Here is a 17,023-nt window from a genome sequence, read left to right on the forward strand (position 1 = left end):
CAAATTCCACTCAAGGGCCATTCTACACAATACCTGGCTGGCAGTCCTCGAAACTGTCAAAATCATCAAAAACAACAAAAGTCTAAGAAACTAACAGCCAAGAGATACCTAAGGAAAGGTGATGACTACATTTAATGTGGTAATGGGATGAGCTTCTGGAACAGGAAAAGGACATTAGGTCAAAGCTGGGGAAACCTGAATAAATTGTGGACTTCTGTTGATAGTAATTTATCAAAGTGGTTCATTATTTGTAACAAATGTACCATACAACACAAGGTGTTAGGGGAACTGGGCCTGGGGTATATATGGGAACTCTCGGCACCATTTATTTTTTAAGATTTATTTATTTATTTTAGGGAGAGAGAGCGAGCGAGCGAGCATGGTGGGGAGGGGCAGAGAGAGATAGAATTCAGTTAGACTCCGCGATGAGCACGGAGACCATCGTGGGGCCCGATCTCACAATCCTGAGGTCACGGCCTGAGCTGAAACCAAGAGTCCACCGCCTAACTGTCTGCATCACCCAGGCGCCCCTCTTGGTGCCATCTTTGCAGTATTTCTACAAATCTAAAATTGTTCTACAATGAAAACCTTATTTTAAAAGATATATTGTCTGTAGATCTCTACCTCATAGGGTTGATGTAGGAATTAGAGGAGATATAGTGCATGAGAAATTCCTTGCCAAGCACCTGGCACATAATGTACACTACACAGAACTACACCGTTTTGACCATCTTGTGCCATTCTGCGCTCTTCTTCCTGTGATGTGCCTTGAAAGACTGGCTATTGTTGCTTTTCTTCCAAGACGAGCCAAACTGGTCCAGTTTCTGATAGTTGTTACTTGTCTCTTCTACACTGAGAAGCCCACAGCATCCTCCGTGTTTGCAACTGAGCATTTTCACCTCAGCTGACCCTCTCTGAATTGCATTTATTTTATTTCTGTTCAGTGACTAAGGTATACCACACATAATGGCACTTACACAGCAGGTACCTGGGGTAAGTTAGCCAGATGCTTCCAATTAGAGTAGCTCTATCCCACCCTTCTTTGAAAATGAGTGTTAAATGCGTAAGACCTCCTTTTCTGTCTTTGGAAGGCGAGCGCGGGGACATCATCAACTTCTTGTTTGTTGACTGAGGCTCTTGATGGAAAACAGCATCCCAGAACAGCAAGTCCTTGTTAGTTATTTCTAAGAGTCAGAATGAGTTCCAAAATTAAAATGAGGCAGGGAAAATTTTTCTTGTGGCATTGGGTAGGAAGTACCTTTCTACAGAGGTGAGGTGGGAAAGGTATTTCTGGCCAAAGTGTGTCTACAAGAGAAACTGTCCTCCTGAGAGCAAGACATTGTTGGTCCAGTTGGATTCCTTCTATGGCCATGACTATGTAAATTAAATGATATAGATGATAGATAAATAGATGGATTGATAGATAATATATGCATACATGGACACATACATACATATATACATACAAATACATATGCATATATGCATATACCTACATATTCTCTTTCTCTCTTACTTTTCTTCTCGCCTCTATTGGCAAGGACAGATCTTACCCACTCTTTGCTCTTCCCTCACCCTATTGTTCTATTTCGCTTGGATTCCAAGCTGGGCTGACTTCCCATCTACACTTTGGTTTCTCCTCCTTAGCTGGATATATTTGTACAAAACTCACAGAGAATCTGGGTTGCCAGGTCTGCTCCATCTTCTCATTCAGTGAAATGAAAATAACATTTAAAACACCCAGTCACAAATGTCTGTTTAATAATTCTTGATTGCTGCCCTGAGACTGGATTTCCATATCTGTGAATATTCGATGCCTGGAAGCGAGCACAAAATGGCTGTCTAAAACGGCTGGAAATTTGCTTCCTGTGGCTCTGCGTGTGATAGCAGGAAAGTGACTTTGGGGCAGCCCCATCTCTTCTTTTGTGAGGGATTCCTTTGGTGGGCCATCTTGGTCAGGCCCACTTACATTAAGTAACTACTCACTGCCCTTGAGGTAGCTCAAGACTTGGGGGAAATCATCCAGAAGAATATACTTTATAATAGCACATTAAATATTCTGTTGAATAATATAAAAGGCTGTCCCAAGTGATGAGGAACATCTCTACAGATTTTTTATTTTCTTTAATTAAGTGTTTAGCATTTCCCCTGGCAGGCCTGGAAACAAAATTTGAGCCTAGTGGGTGGGATCTAGGATTGAGGGAGCAGGGAGTTGGGAGAAAGCGTGGGCTTGGGAGAGGTCAGCTCTTTAACTAGACAGGCTCATGATTGGGATCTACTTCCGGGGTGAAAAAAAACAAGACTTACCATGAAGACATTAGTAAATTAGCTTATGAATGTCTTTGGGCATTCCCAATCTACTACTGAGGCCATTTGAAATTTCTACTTAATCTCTGTAGAGTACCAAGGAGCAATGCCTTTGCCATCTTGACACAACCCCCAGGCCTTTCTTTATAGCCACATGGGCAGCCTCTCCTCTGGTCAGCTTCACTTCCCAGAGGGAATCCGCGTGACAACTACACTAGTCCAAACTCTACATTACAAGGGACAGTAACCCCACAGCATACTAACTTATTAGAAAGGGGCTTTCCTATCTTCTCAGCTTTCCTCCTGTTGTCCTTATTCCTTCCCAATAAAGAAATACTGCACATGGTAGGTTCAAACTCACTTGAATCCATGACCTCCTGGCTCCTTGACTTCCAAGGTTCCAGAGAGAAAAACTCAGGGAAGCATTCTGATTGGTGCAGCCTAGATCGCATGCTTGCTTCCGGCCCAATCACTAGGAGATGAAGGAGGCATCGTGATTTGTTCGATTTGGATCACATGCTCATTTCTTGGGGGTCCATGCTTCAGCAAAAGCTGTACCTTATGCAACACCTCTTCCATGATTTCATTAAGCTTGGGCCTTCCGGCCCTCCACTGAATCTCAGCCAAAAAGCTATCATGGCAGAAGGATACACCTACTTCGTCACATGCTGGCCAGAGGCTGGGTTACGTGGCATATGTTTGGTGACCTTCCCATTATGCAGTCGGGCTTGTGTGCGTGTGCAGTGATAAAAAGTGCTCTTCTTATCTCTGTGTCTCAGCAGTGGTCTCCCTGCCTCTTCCCATTTGGGTGTATTGGTTTCTAAAGCCAAACATATTCCATATCTGTCATGGGTTGAATCGTCTAGAAGCAGCACTTGAGAGATGGGTTCAGGGGTATGAGACTCTGAGGGAGCGCTACAGACACACAGACACGGACGCGTGCACATGCCCCTCTCAGGTTGTGAGGGTAACAAAACAGGAAAGATAAAGGAGCCACTCAAAGATGGGGTTGCAGTCTCAGATAAAGTCTGGACCAGGGGTAGTTAAATTATGGCCCTTGGACCAAATCTCGCAGCCACCTGTTTTTATAAATAAAGTTTTATTGGTACACAGCCACACCCATTCACTGACATCACGTCTGTGCTTTTTGGCTACAAGGGGCAGAGTTGAGTATTTGTAACAAGTCTGTGTGGCCCATAAAGACGGAACTCTTTATAGTCTGGCCCTTTAGGAAAGAAGGTTGCTTGTTGCAATCCCTGGGAGCTCTGGAGCGCCCACTGCTTCATAAAGCCATCTCTACTTTGAGGCAGAGGGCTGGTCTGCGTGTCCTAGTGTCAGCCAGGCTCTGGTTGCCGACCACCCCCGGTGGTGAGGGTGAGTTGCACGAAGCACACTAAACCCAGGGCAGTGGTTCCCGAGAATAACTTCCTGGGTGTGAGGGGCAGCTGTGAGCTGTGTGCAGCCAAGACAGCAGCCGGGAAATGGGCACGCATCCCAGGTAAAGGCGATCTTCCAAGGCAGCACCAGCATTCACCGCCATGTTTATCTGGATCTGTACATGCGCTTCATGAAGCTGGGGAGAACCCGTATTTCCTGCCTGAAACCGAACCATCATCACCTCGTTTGGACTCCACCCCGTCTCGTCTTCCCTTCCCTCCGTCCATCCCACTGCTCTCACGGTGAAGGGGAAAGCCTTCACATGGCCTCCTGGGCCCCGCCGGCCTGTCCAGCCCCACCTCCTTCCACTTTGCTCACACTCTGTTCTGCAGCCACGTGTGCCTCAAGGCAAGGGGGCATCCTGCATTCCCGAAAACACCGCATCCCCTCCAATTTCAGGACTTCTGGCCATGCCCTTCCCTCTGCCCCGAACACCCTCCCCAGCGCCCTCCACCTTCACCCACACATAACCACATCTAGACTTCTGGATCTCAGCTCAGAGAATATTCCCTCCAAACAGACTTCTTGAACCTCTCTCCCCATGAACCCCATTCCCTCTAAGTAGCCAATACTTGGTTCGTGTGTCTTTGCGTATTTTTTTTCTGTCTTTGCAAATCGCACCACTCAAGCAATATGCATAGATATTCTTTTCTTTAACAAACATACTATATTATATGCATTACTTTCACATTTGCTTTTTCTCCCTTAACAATATAACCCAAAGGAAACTATCCAGGTTGACATGTATAGAGTTAACTCCTTAAAAAAAAATATTTTATTTATTTATTTGAGACAGAGAGAGAGAGGGGAGGAGGAGGAGAGGGAGAGAGAGAGAAGCAGACTCCCTGCTGAGCAGGGAGCCCGAGGGGGGGCTCAATCCCACGACCCTGAGACCATGACCTGAGCCGAAATCAAGAGTCGGCAGCTCAACTGACTGAGCCACCCAGGCACCCCTAGGGTTAATTCATTCTTAAACACATTTTTTTCCTAACAGCTCCATGATATGTACCAGTCGTGTAATATGGATGTACAATAATTTATTTAAGAATTACCAGCTTCATAGGAATTCAGGTCATTTCTGTGCATGTGCATTTTTGTCACTTTACAGACAATGGTGCAAAGAACATCTCTGAACAAACATCCATGAATCCTGACACTATTTCTGTAGGCTCAATCCCCAGAAGTGGTATTATTTGGTCAAAATGTACCTTCACTTTACGTTTCCAGACACACTGCCATGTTCCTTTCTGCAAATATGGCAAATTGGGCTCCCATGTGAGGTTATGAGACTGGCCAGTTTCCCACATCTTTGCCAGTTTGGTGTCCTTTCCATACTTGTAATGTTTGTCCATCTCTTGGCAAAGGAATGGCTTCTCCTTGTTGTTCTGACTTGCATTTCCATGACTATGATTGAAGTTAATCATCTATTATGTATACATATATGTATATATTACCCATCCGACTTCAGCGGCTTTCCAGGGAGGATCCTGGAGCCGCTTGTTCTGATGTGTCTGTTGCTCTCCTCTCGTGTCCCCGGAGGGCGGGCAGATTGGGACCCGGGGATGGTGGGCATGGGTAGAAGGTCCCGCTCCACCTGTGACCACGCCCTGCTTCTCCTCCCCTGCAGACACAACCCAGATGAACAACGCAGTGCCCACCTCCCCTTTGCTCCAGCAGATGGGCCATCCACATTCGTACCCCAGCCTGGGCCAGATCTCCAACCCCTACGAACAGCAGCTGCCGGGCAAAGAGCTCAACAAGTACGCCTCCTTGAAGGCAGTTGGTGAGTGCTGTTCTGTTTCTCCTCTACTTTTTTGCGCTTTTTTCTCGTTCCCTCTGTTTTCTCTAGTCCTCTCGCTTTTTTCTTCCTCCTTCTCCTTTTCTTTCGCTTCTTCTTCTTTCTCAAAATCTGCGTCTCTCTCTGTCTCTTTCTCCATCTCTTTCTCTCTTGGTCTCTTTCCTCTCTCTCTCTCCCTCTTTCTCTGTCCATCTGTCTCACACGTATTCTTGGTCTCTCTACCTGGGGCCTAGGTTGCTGGGAAGCAGAGCCCCTGGGCTGCTGCTTCTCTGACTGGATCGAGTCCTACCTTGCCACGTGGGGCAGGAGGGGTGAGTGAAGGACACATGTGGGGGCTGTTTCCCGGGGAGAAGGGCCTGGAGGCTCATTTGGGTCCGACTGACAGCCCAGCCCTTTGGCCGTCCACCATCTGCCCTCGTGAATCCTCAGGGAATCCAGGACACCCGGTGTCCGAATGCCTTGCCCTGTAGTGGGCAACATCCGTCACCCCCGTAGTCACCCCATCTCTGAGAAGTCGGTACGTGCACGCCCCCATCTCACGCAACTTCCGCTCTTCAGGCTGGGGCGTGCCGCCTGGGGCTTGTGCTAACTGGGCCCTTATCCAAGTGCCAGACATTGCACTGGACCTTTTTATACAACCTGCCTTGCTTTCTCACAGGGATCCAAAGAGGAAGACACAATTATTATCCCAATTTTCAGATTAGGAGACTGAGAGTCAAGGGGTCTAACTTCATTTGCCCCAAATCAAGCAGCCTGTAGGTTTTTATCACTCCGGAGCCTGCCTTCCTGCCACTAGACTCCCACAGCCTAGCTCACACACGAGGGAGGGTGACAGCGACCCTGATGGTGGCCCAGGCTCCTGAACACATCGCTCATGCAAGAGTTCTATAGGGCGGAAGCCGCAGCCATAGCGAAGTCAAACTTTGGGCAGACACAAGACTCACAGACCACATGCTTGCTTTTATTATCAGCTGCTTGTCTTCATGTCCTCCCTCGTCAGAGATGGGATGGGAGACGCTTGCTGATCAATTCCAGCGTCAAATATCCTAATTCCATTACACACTGACACCGGAAACCAAAGCCCAGACACTGTCACGTGTCTGTGATGCTTGTGGGGACCCTGGTCCCCCAACATACAGAGGCACGAAACAAGCATCTTGATGCTCGGCAGAGGGCCAGGTGTATAGTGGGAACTTGGTAAGCATCGGAACCACAAGGATCTTTAGGAATTCATATTTTTTCCCCATCGCCTAGGACTTCCAGATGGAGTCACTCAAAGACAGGCAAACCAAATTTCTAATACCGAGGGCACAGGTCATGCAGACCGACACAGGCTTTTCTAAATCCTAAGCCCCGCAAGGACTTATACACCAGTTCCCACGTTTCGTGTTGAATTTCTGTGCCCAACTCAGCCCTCACGTGTACCCCATGACCACAGACTCCCCCTGTTCCATATTGCATGTTTGCACAGCATATGCATCGTAAGCACGCTTAAATAGACTCAAATATTAGTGGGAAGAGCTGAGGGCCGTTGCCTAGGAGAGAAAGAGTCAGGGCGTCTACACCGATGTAGCTGCAAAGCCTTCATACACGGTTTGGTGCCCCCCCCCCCCGCCCCCTTCCTGAGCTTTGCATTCAGGTGATAAATGGCGTCTGCTGGTTCTATTTGATTCTTCTTTTGGCATTAAAAAAAAATCAACCCAGACATCTTTTTCCTTTTGAACTGGTTACATTACCCTAAACAATTCATTTCTTCAGCTTAGGCCGAGTGTCTTGTCCCCCCTCAAAACTCAGGAGCTATTTGGGTAAATAACTGGATAGATATTCCCACAATGCTCCTTGATTTTCTCCAGGATTTATACAGGGATCCTGTGCATAGCAAATGTCTGCAGGGCATTGAGAATTAAATTTGCAGTACGAAAATGTATCTTACCCTCCTTAAGTAACTGTTTCTTCCACAAAGGGAGAACTTCTGAAATGGTTGCTGAATGAATGAATGAGCTTGTCTTTGGCATGAATCAAAGAATAGCTTAGTTGTAAGGAAGCACCCCTAATCTTCTAGAAAACTCTGAAGGATCTTATTTAGAGAACCCTCCACAATCCTGGATATGGCTGATGCGCCCCTCTTCTTCTCTGACTGTTGTGGGGGTTCACAAACTTCATCTGAGTCACTGATGGTCTTGTGACTCCTAGTAAATAGAGGTCCAGTGGGACTGCCTGACCCAATGGCTTACCCAGGTGTCCAGCATCTGTCTGCACAAATGAAATGCAAATCCCATAATAAATGTTCTTTGAAGGGTTCTTTATTAAGGCATAATTCACACCATGATATGTGGTGGATGATGAAGTGCATTTCATTAGTGAAATCATTACCACCAGGGAGGGAAGTTGTTTAAAAAATTGTTTGCTGTTGAAAGCTCTGCAGCCTCTGATAACCAGACTTATTTTCTAAAAATTTCTAGTAAATAAGGAGAGCCTTGGACAGCCTTTAGGGTTAACTGCCAAGTTCAAAAATACCCCTGAAAAATAAATTTCTCTTGGCGGCTTTAATATCCAGAACATCGGGTAGTTTGAGCCAGTCACTGAGACTCTCTGACCTCAACTTCTTCAAGTGAAAAATGAGGAGTGAAAAGTGAGGAAATTTTAAAATAGAAAATGAAACAATACCACTCATCCTAGTTATTAGAATACCTGTGGGTCATTAAATATGTCCCATCCATTCATTGCCAACCCAGAGAGAAAAGGATGGTGACTGTTGGTTTGGTTTAATTTTTTATTTTATTTTATTTTATTTTATTTTATTTTATTTTAACTTTATTTTATTTTAGTTGCTTATTGAAATCACACTCATTCATGTTTAAAGAGAACTCTTTTCTCTCTACAGTTCAGGGATACGTCATGTGACAGCAGAATGGCCTCTGTTCCCAAGGGGTTCACTGCCCAATTATCGGTAAAAGAGTAGCACACACTAAGGAAATGTCGGAAGCTAAACCTCATCAGACTCTGTACAAGGAGGTGTGTTTCATTCATTCATTCACTCCCCCCTTATTGAGACACTTACTCTGGTGCCCCTCGATTGTAGGTCCCGTTGAGGCATGAACCATGTCTATCCCATTCATCAATGCATCCCCAGAACCTCCTACCATGTTGGGGGACTTGGTGAGTGCTCCTAATGTGTATTTGTAAAATCAGTGAATAATAGTGTGTGTTGGGCACCACATCAAGTCAGGAGCATGAGATGATCAGCAAGATGACAGAACGTGGCATGGCCCCCAAGTTTAAGACCTCGCTCAGACATTTATCGAATAATTTCAGAGATTACTTAACATCCTCAGGTCTCCGTTTCTCCCTCTGTAAAATGAAGATAGTAAAAATAGCTAATTGTTTGTTGGGACTGTTTAATGATATAGTGCACAGAATGTGCTTAGCCTGACACACAGTCAATCCTCAGTAAATACTGCCACATACTAAAGTCTCCAGACCAGAGTTGTTTGTTGGCCATAGTTTTCCTTGAATCTCCAAGGTAGACTAGTACTCGATTAACATGCAGTTGCTCAGCTGTCATTTTGAGGGAGGGAGAGTTTATCCCAGTTTAATGGGAAAGACATACAAGGAAGCTAACTCACACTGAGGATCTGATAAAACAAACAAGGAAGCAAGCAAATAGCACAGGACTCTTCTGAGCTGTCCTAAGGACCCGCAGTCAGCCAGCCCTCTTCACTGCCCCGTCTATAGCCTGAACAACGAAGTTCCATGCCCAGACGTATGGCTACTAGCTCCAGTTTCATCCGACTGACTCTCCTTCCTAAGTCAGAAATGAGGATTTAAACATTTTAGACATATCTTCCACTACAATTGAAGACAAGAAGTGTGTTTTGTGATAGACTGAGTTGAAACGTAACCTGAAAACTTAATTAAGCCTACGAGTTCCCTGGCTGGAGCCACCCATGTGGTGGGTAGTTACGATGTGAGAACCCATTTTATGGTTCTTCGTAGGTCAGTGTTGACAAGACAGAGGAGTGTGGGAAAATATCCTCAAGGCTTACCTGATGGCTTAGAGAGGGGTGGCTCCTGCCTCCAGAGCTGGAAAAAGCCCTCGCAAACAGAAAATTGCCCACACGTTGGCATTTATCTCCCATTGGCCCCATGTCCAGTTTTTTTCTCTATGCATCTAAAAGTTAAACTCCTGACCATGTGCCCTTTAGATGCCTCGGTACGACTCTGGCTACTCAATGAGAGAAAGAGACAGGGCATACCAGCATTATCAATAAAATGCCATGATGCCTTCATTTTTACATTAAAATTTTAATGAGAAAATAATTTTTCTGTTGCTATTTGACAGACAAGGGACTATTTTGCCAGAACCATGTTACATTTTCCAATAGCCCTGTTTAAAACTACAGCAACAATGCACTTCAACGTGGCAGGAACTCCCTCTTCCATCTTGCTGTAGGAATCGTGTGTGAAAACCCTAAGTGACGCGTGAGCGCCTCAGCCATGGATTGACTTCTACTAGTTTAACTTTGAGGGAGGTCTTGGTCCCATTCTTGCAGGTGGCGAAACTAAGGCTCAGTGTAGTTAAGCAGTTTTCCCAGAGTCACACTTCTGGTACATGGTAGAGCCAAGAGTCATATTCAGGATTATCTGATTCAGAATCCTGTGTTCTTTCTATGAAATGATTCTATCTTCCAGAGAGCAATTGCTGGCATCAAAAGGTTATAACCAGGTCAAAAAAAAAAAAAAAAAAAAAAGGTTTGGGAGTACGATTCCCCCATTTTTTGGAGGGAGAACTTACTAAAATACCGTTTTTCTTTGTTTGAAGTTGGAAGTTTTCCCATGGTGCTGAGTATAATTGGTTTACTATAGATAAAGTATAACTTACATGTGCTGAAATAATGCAGATCATAATTTTACAATAGTGTGATTGTTGAAATATACATACTCTAGAATAACCAACATCCCAGTAAGGATAAGAAATATTTCATCACCAAGAACGTTCCCTCATGTCCCTTTCCTCTCAGTGCCTTAGATCCATCCCCTTTTACTAAGTGTTTAATTTTTCACCCAACAGATTTTTATCTAATGTCCACTAGGGGCACCAAGCATGTAGTGGGACCTTCAGTATATATGTGGAAGCCTGTGTGCCATCTGATTAAGTGTCCTTATTTTCAGTGGATTTATGAAAGAAAACTTGTTAGCGCCTTGCCAGAGCTAAGCCCTGTCTTAGGTAGTGGGGGGCAGGGGTGGCCACGGCCTGGGCATGGTTCCTGCCTTCAAGTGATGAACTTCACCTGGGAGTAAGATGGCCTCGTCGGCGTCAGTGACTCTGACTCAAACAGGCTTGTATCCACCCGCAACGGAAGATTTGGGGCCACATCGCTATTTCCAGATGTCAATGACCCTGGCTCAGAGGGAGAAGAAACATCCAATCATCCCAGGCGGGTCTCACTTAATTTTAACTTTGTCACTCTTCTGTCCCGTCATTTCCCCTCTGTTGTGAGTGATGAGGGTGTTGAGTTCATATCCGCAGGGGGAGTGTGGCAATTTGAGCGTCCTCTGGCACGCCTGGGAGGCCAACCGGAAATGTTTAAATGAGGCCGGATCTGTGCTCTGTAATCATTCAGATCACACAGAATGTTCCCTGTCACTCCTCTCAGCTGGCAGCCTGATCTCTCTCTGGAAATTGTGCAGAAATGCTGAGGACTTGGGCCTTCCAGGTAGATTCCTAAGAAAGGAAAGGGGAGCTCGTGGCGCGCGCTGATTGGCTAGGCCTCCAGCCAATGGGCAGAGGCTACTGCACGGACACGTGGGTGGGTTTGCCCCGCTTTGAGTAAAACCCAATCTTCCGGAGAAGGCCTATCAAAGACAGTGGTAGATAGGGTGCAGACATCGCCCTTCTTATGGTCTTTGACTTTATGGAAAGGACCACCGGTGGGATCTGCTAATAATGTGTGATCCCCCAGGGCTCATTCAGTACGCCTGAAATGAAATTCAACTTGGAGAAACTGATTTATAAACAATATGCCGAGCATTATGGGATTCTCAGATAACAAGCTTGATCCCTTTAGCATTTAAGGGAATTTCCCTCCCTCAGGAAAAGTGACTCCATGGAGAAACTTGAATTCATTCATTCATTCAACAGTATTTCAGCCCCTACCCCTTGGGGACCTGCCACCCAGCATATAAAGTTGCAGTTCGCAGAGCCTGGCCCGAACCTTGGATTTGGGGCTAACAATGCTCTCCCACCAACCCTTTTCGGGAGAGGGATTGCACTAAAACAGGATCAAAATGTATCTCTCTCTTGTCAACAGAGTGTTGTCATTGGCCAAAGTGACCTCATGCAACTCAAATTTTCCTTTCTTTCTTAGAGGGTTGAAATTCAGAGCCAGCTTCACTGCCTAAGAAATCTCTCTCTCTCCCTAATATAACTGAAAACATCTAGGCCTTTTTCAGGGGACTTCTTCTGACCCTCTGTTGGGCGTTATCCTGATACCGCTGCATGGCTTTGCAGAAGGAGGTGCGCGTGCGCGTGCAGAATCACATTTGCACATTTGGTCTCTCGCCCAACTCCCGGGGCCCCTGAGGGCTGCCCGCCTCGTGGAGGCTGCAGCTGGGGCTGCCAGCAGCAGCACCTGGGGGTGAGGACGCAGCGGACATGGGAAGCCGGCCAGCAGATCAGCATCTCTCCATTGTTATTTTTTTAGGAAGTTCTGATGGTGACTGGGCAGTGGCGACACTTAAGTCACCAAAAGGTACTGTATGGCTTTTTCCAGCTCTTTTGTCCAGGTGTTGTCAGATTTGACACCAATCAGTGGAGACACAAAGAGTCCTGGTGTCTGTGTGTGACGCGGTGCCACACGTGTGTCCCCGTTGGGTGGCCCTGAAAGTCCGTCCAAGTTCCAGCGTGTAGGTGTTTGTGTGTGTGTGTGTGTGTGTGTGTGTGTGGCGTATCAGTGCTCTGGGTTGTTGTTGAAGAATGTGCTACCCCTCACTTCTCAATATTCACTGCCTGAAGGAAGATGTCACTATCAAACACCATCCCAGGTAAGACATCCAGGAAATGTTGGTTTTTCTCAGAAAGTGGTGCAAACAGAACAGCCCCAAGGTAAATGAATGCAGGAGAGAAAACACAACTTCTGAGGGAGAGAGAAACAGAGTCAGGTTATTGGCTCAGGGTCTCGTGAACGATTAGCCTTGACGCTATTTTTGGCTTTCCCCAGGCAGTATGGTGAGCATCAGATGCTAAGGAGGCTGGTCAGGTAGAGTCTGTGAATTAACCAGCTGTTTGACTGGACCAGGGGGTATAGCTAGAAACTTTTCACTCCCTACCGTGTGCCAGACAGAGGGCTGGACCTTTATATCATGTTGTCACTAAAAGCTCCAATGACTCAGCTGCGCAGGCCGTGCCCTTCCCCTTTTAGAGAATGAGGACTTGGGTGTCTGGGCGAGGGTGTCTTGCTAATGTCCAGCTGGGGTGCAGTTTGGACACTCGTCTGTCTGACTCAAGGCCTAGGTTATTTCCCACTGGGGTGTCGTGATGGAAGCAGCTCTTTCTAGAACAGACAGGAAACTCGGTTTTCTTCCACCTTCACCCCGTTTCCTCTATTGGATTTGGTGGTGGGGAGAATGCCACTGACCCAAGGCCATGGTGGCAGAACTCTTTTGTGACCTTGAACTGGGGAAATTAGAAGGTCTCACAGGGCTCTAGGCAGTATACTGGGAGGACCGTTTCTTTTTTTTTTTTTTCACTTCACATTTTATTTTATTATTTTATATATTTTTTAATTTTTTATTGTTATGTTAATCACCATACATGACATCATTAGTTCTTGATGTAGTGTTCCATGATTCCTTGTTTGTGCATAACACCCAGTGCTCCACGCAGAACGTGCCCTCTTTAATACCCATCACCAGGCTAACCCATCCCCCCACCCCCCTCCCCTCTAGAACCCTCAGTTTGTTTCTCAGAGTCCGTCGTCTCTCATGGTTCGTCTCCCTGGGAGGACCATTTCTACATTCTCGAAAGTTGATTTCCAAATGGAGACGGGATTGGAGGTGGGCGGGCCGCCTGGAGGCCCCCCCCCCCCCCCAGGAGGCTCCTGCGGTCACCCAGGTGGGCCGTGACCTGAGCTGTGGTGGGTAGAAGATGGAGAGAAGACAATGAGGTGGAAGGACAAGTAGGAAAGAGATGGTAGAAGGTAGTGAGTGAGTGCCTGTGAGCGGGTAGGAAGGGACAGTGTGCCCTCGGTGGTTCTTATATTTCGGCCACTTGGGCAGCATCAGCCTTCCCTGGAGGGTTGTTAAAACCTAGATTTTGGGCCCTGTCCCAGAGCTTCTGATTCCCCGTGCATTGGGTGGGCACCTGAGGGGCTGCAATGCTAACAGATTCCATTGCGATGCTGCTGGTCTGGGGACCACACTCTGAAGACCACTGCACTAGGGAAATCTTGCTGGGAAGCTGATACCCTCTGATTAGGTCTCTAGGGTTCTTTCTGGGGGCTGAGGTTTCTGAAGAGGGGATGACCAGGTCCCAGAGGCTCAGAAACAACCTGAGCTCTGACGGGGGCACGGGAGGGAAGGGGGGCTCATTGTACTCCCGCATCCAGAGAGAGAGCTGTAGACCCACGTGTCTGCAGAGGATCCCTTGACTACCCCGTTGTTGCCTTGAGAGAGGCAGATTTTTGGGTCTTGCATTAGATAATAACTGTTCACATGTCAACATCCATTTTTAGAAATGCAAACAATTTGGAACATGACAGACCTACTAATTTGAGACATAAACTTTTTTTTTTCTCTCCCCTGTGAAAAACAAAGCCATTATGATGCCCGTGACAGCATTTGGAGGCAGTCAGCACCCCTGTCCTTATATCGGCTTGTTGTTGTCTGATGCATTTAGAAAATATTTCGGGACAGGTCAAAAGCAAGGGCTTGGAAGCTGTCTTTCTACCCAAACTGGGCTAATTTCACCTGTCCTGTTAAATGCATCTTTATTTATCCGGCCTTGTCTGGGGAGGAGCAGAGGGGTCCCAGGGATGGCCAGACCCAAGTTCCTCTGGGGTCCCTGATCTTTCCCTAGTGTTCTCTACTCAACCTCCAGAGCTGGAGTCTACATGAGGCATGAGAACAATGTTGGGACGTTTGGACGGCCCCTGCCTCCCACACCCTGCCACCTTGTTGAAAGGGGGACACATGCAGTCTGCGACGGGCTTAGCCCCAGCACACCTGGGTCCCAATCACCGTCTCCTTGTTGGGTACTCTTGTGACCCTCAGCAAGTCAGCCAACCCCTCTGAGCCCGTTTTCTGATCTACAAAATGGGGACAATAGTGTCGCCTCCTGCCTAGGTTGCTCTGAAGATGAGGTAGCTTGTACAACGCATGTCACAGTGCCTAGCATTCAGAAAGTGATAACCACATGAAGGCTATTACTGGTATCTTTAGAACTATTATCAGGTGAGCCCATGAAAGGCTCTGGAAAATCTCGTGCTAACAAAAAGGTCAAACTCTAACACATCATTCCCCAAACACTTTTGATGTCTGATCTCTTTTCTCTTCAGGAAAACCAGTTCACATCTTAATATCCAGGGGCATGAATGTTGCTAGGAACCCGCTCTGGGAACATAGGGCAGGAGCGGAGGAGTAGGTGGAGGGGTGGATGCCACCTGGGGAGGTTGGAGAAGGAAGGGGTAGCTGCCAAGGAGAAATGGCAAGGTCCCTGAAGATGAAGTTTTCCTGTTTCCATCCGCATTGACTATAGCTCCCTTGGGAGATGAACCATGTCTGCCAGAGTGGGAAATGGCAAACATCACACCCTGGGGGCCACTATTCATTTTTCTCTGAGGTTTCCCATGCACGCCGCCCCCTAGTGGTCACTGCTGTTGCTCTGCCCCTGCCCAGCCCTGGGAACAGCCCCCATCATTATTGAAAACCCTCCCAGGAAAGCATCACTACCTCGAGCCCAGTGGACGCTCCTAACCATGTCTTTTGAAATCTGGTCATTTTGCAAAAATGAATCTTTGACCCTGACATATCGCTAAGTCCAGTGCTACGCTGGAGCACTGAACTTGGGGGAAACTGCCAGCACAGGACTGTGATATAATCACTCTGGCTCAGATGAGAGGCAGACCGTGTGCTCTTGCACGAGCCACTCGTGTGCTCTGAACACCCATTTCTACCATTTCCAAAACAGTGGCCATGAAAATCCACGCTCCGTTGTGTTTGGGGGAGTAACTTTAGGAGACAATATAAGTAACATACTTTAATGATGACAGCGAAGAAAATACACTTTATTCAACCCTTCTGCTCTTCTGGATGAGGAAACCGAGTCCCCTGAGATAAACGAGGTTGCCCAGAGTCATACAGGAAAATTGTATCGGACCTGGAACCAGGACCCAGTCTTCAAAGAATGCCTTACAGACTGGACTCAGAGTCACTGGACATGCTTGTTATAAATGAAAATCCTGGGCCCACATACTGCAGAAAAACTGGGACCACTGGACGTGGGGCCTCAACATTTTTTAGTTTTTCATTTTTAAAATTTCATTTTCCATTTTTTGACTCTCCTGCCTTGGATAATTCTCTATACACTAAAGTTTGGACCTACCTTTTTCAAGACCCAATCCCTAGACATGATTTGTCCTAGAACACCAATTTCACATGCCAGCATTCTTCCAACATGAGTATTTTTGCTGTTTGCTGAAATATAACTATTTTCTTATTTGGGGTTTGAGCTGGAGCCATAGCTGGAAAGTAGGAACACTGGAGGTGACAGTCTTAGATTCGGTGTCCCGCCCTGACACTTATCAGCTGTGGCAGAGAAATTTGGCAGCCAAATTACTCAGTATCTCTGGGCCTTAATTCCTATTGTCACACAGAAGAGATGGTTTTGCCTTGTCACCTAGGTTTAAGATGGTTTGAATGAGACAATGTTAGTGAAATGGTTAAGAGCGTCTCATACATAGTAGGTACTCAGCAAATATTAGTTCTTTTTTCTAAGAAAATTTATGTAGCTCAGTAATAAATGTTCATCCATTTGATGCTACAGAAGGCACAAGGCAGGAGACAATGTCTAATCTGGGTGGCAGTTCTGTTGGGAGTGCACACATCTTGGATAAGGACCCACCTAAAGGCAACCTTAAAACATTACTTCATGAAATTCAGCCTTTTTCAATGTTCTGATTTGGGTTATCAGTTTGCTGGTGAGCGGGAGGGTGCAGAGCAGATGGAGGATCGGGAGGGTTTTTTTTTTTTTTTTAATAAAAATCAAATCCCGCCAGCTCCTGAGTTTGGCCTCTTTTTAAAAGCATATAGTGAGCACTGGAGTTTTGATGAGCTTCTTTGGGAACCCATAGGGCATGGAGGAGATTGTTTGCTTGGCAGAAAATGCCATTGTGTAAGATTCAATAAACTTTTTGCTAGTTTGAACATATGTCCCTCTGATGCTAAGCCAGCTAGGTCTTTTTTTTTTTTTTTTTTTTTCCCAGA

The 17,023-nt window shown here is 46.4% G+C and overlaps 1 protein-coding gene across 2 annotated transcripts in view; it reads left to right on the forward strand.

Moving 5' to 3' along the window:
• SHISA9 (shisa family member 9) overlaps positions 1-17,023 on the forward strand; it is a 286,005-nt gene that overhangs the window by 252,003 nt on the left and 16,979 nt on the right. The window contains exons 3-4 of one of the 2 annotated variants that reach the window (XM_027609759.2): positions 5,372-5,527; positions 12,247-12,294. In XM_027609759.2, coding sequence (XP_027465560.1) covers positions 5,372-5,527; positions 12,247-12,294 — 204 coding nt within the window. The remainder of the gene's footprint in view (positions 1-5,371; positions 5,528-12,246; positions 12,295-17,023) is intronic. The other variant, XM_027609761.2, reaches the window with a different exon arrangement.

Source organism: Zalophus californianus, chromosome 10 (assembly GCF_009762305.2).
Source record: "Zalophus californianus isolate mZalCal1 chromosome 10, mZalCal1.pri.v2, whole genome shotgun sequence".
In the NCBI taxonomy this organism is placed as follows: Eukaryota; Metazoa; Chordata; class Mammalia; order Carnivora; family Otariidae; genus Zalophus; species Zalophus californianus.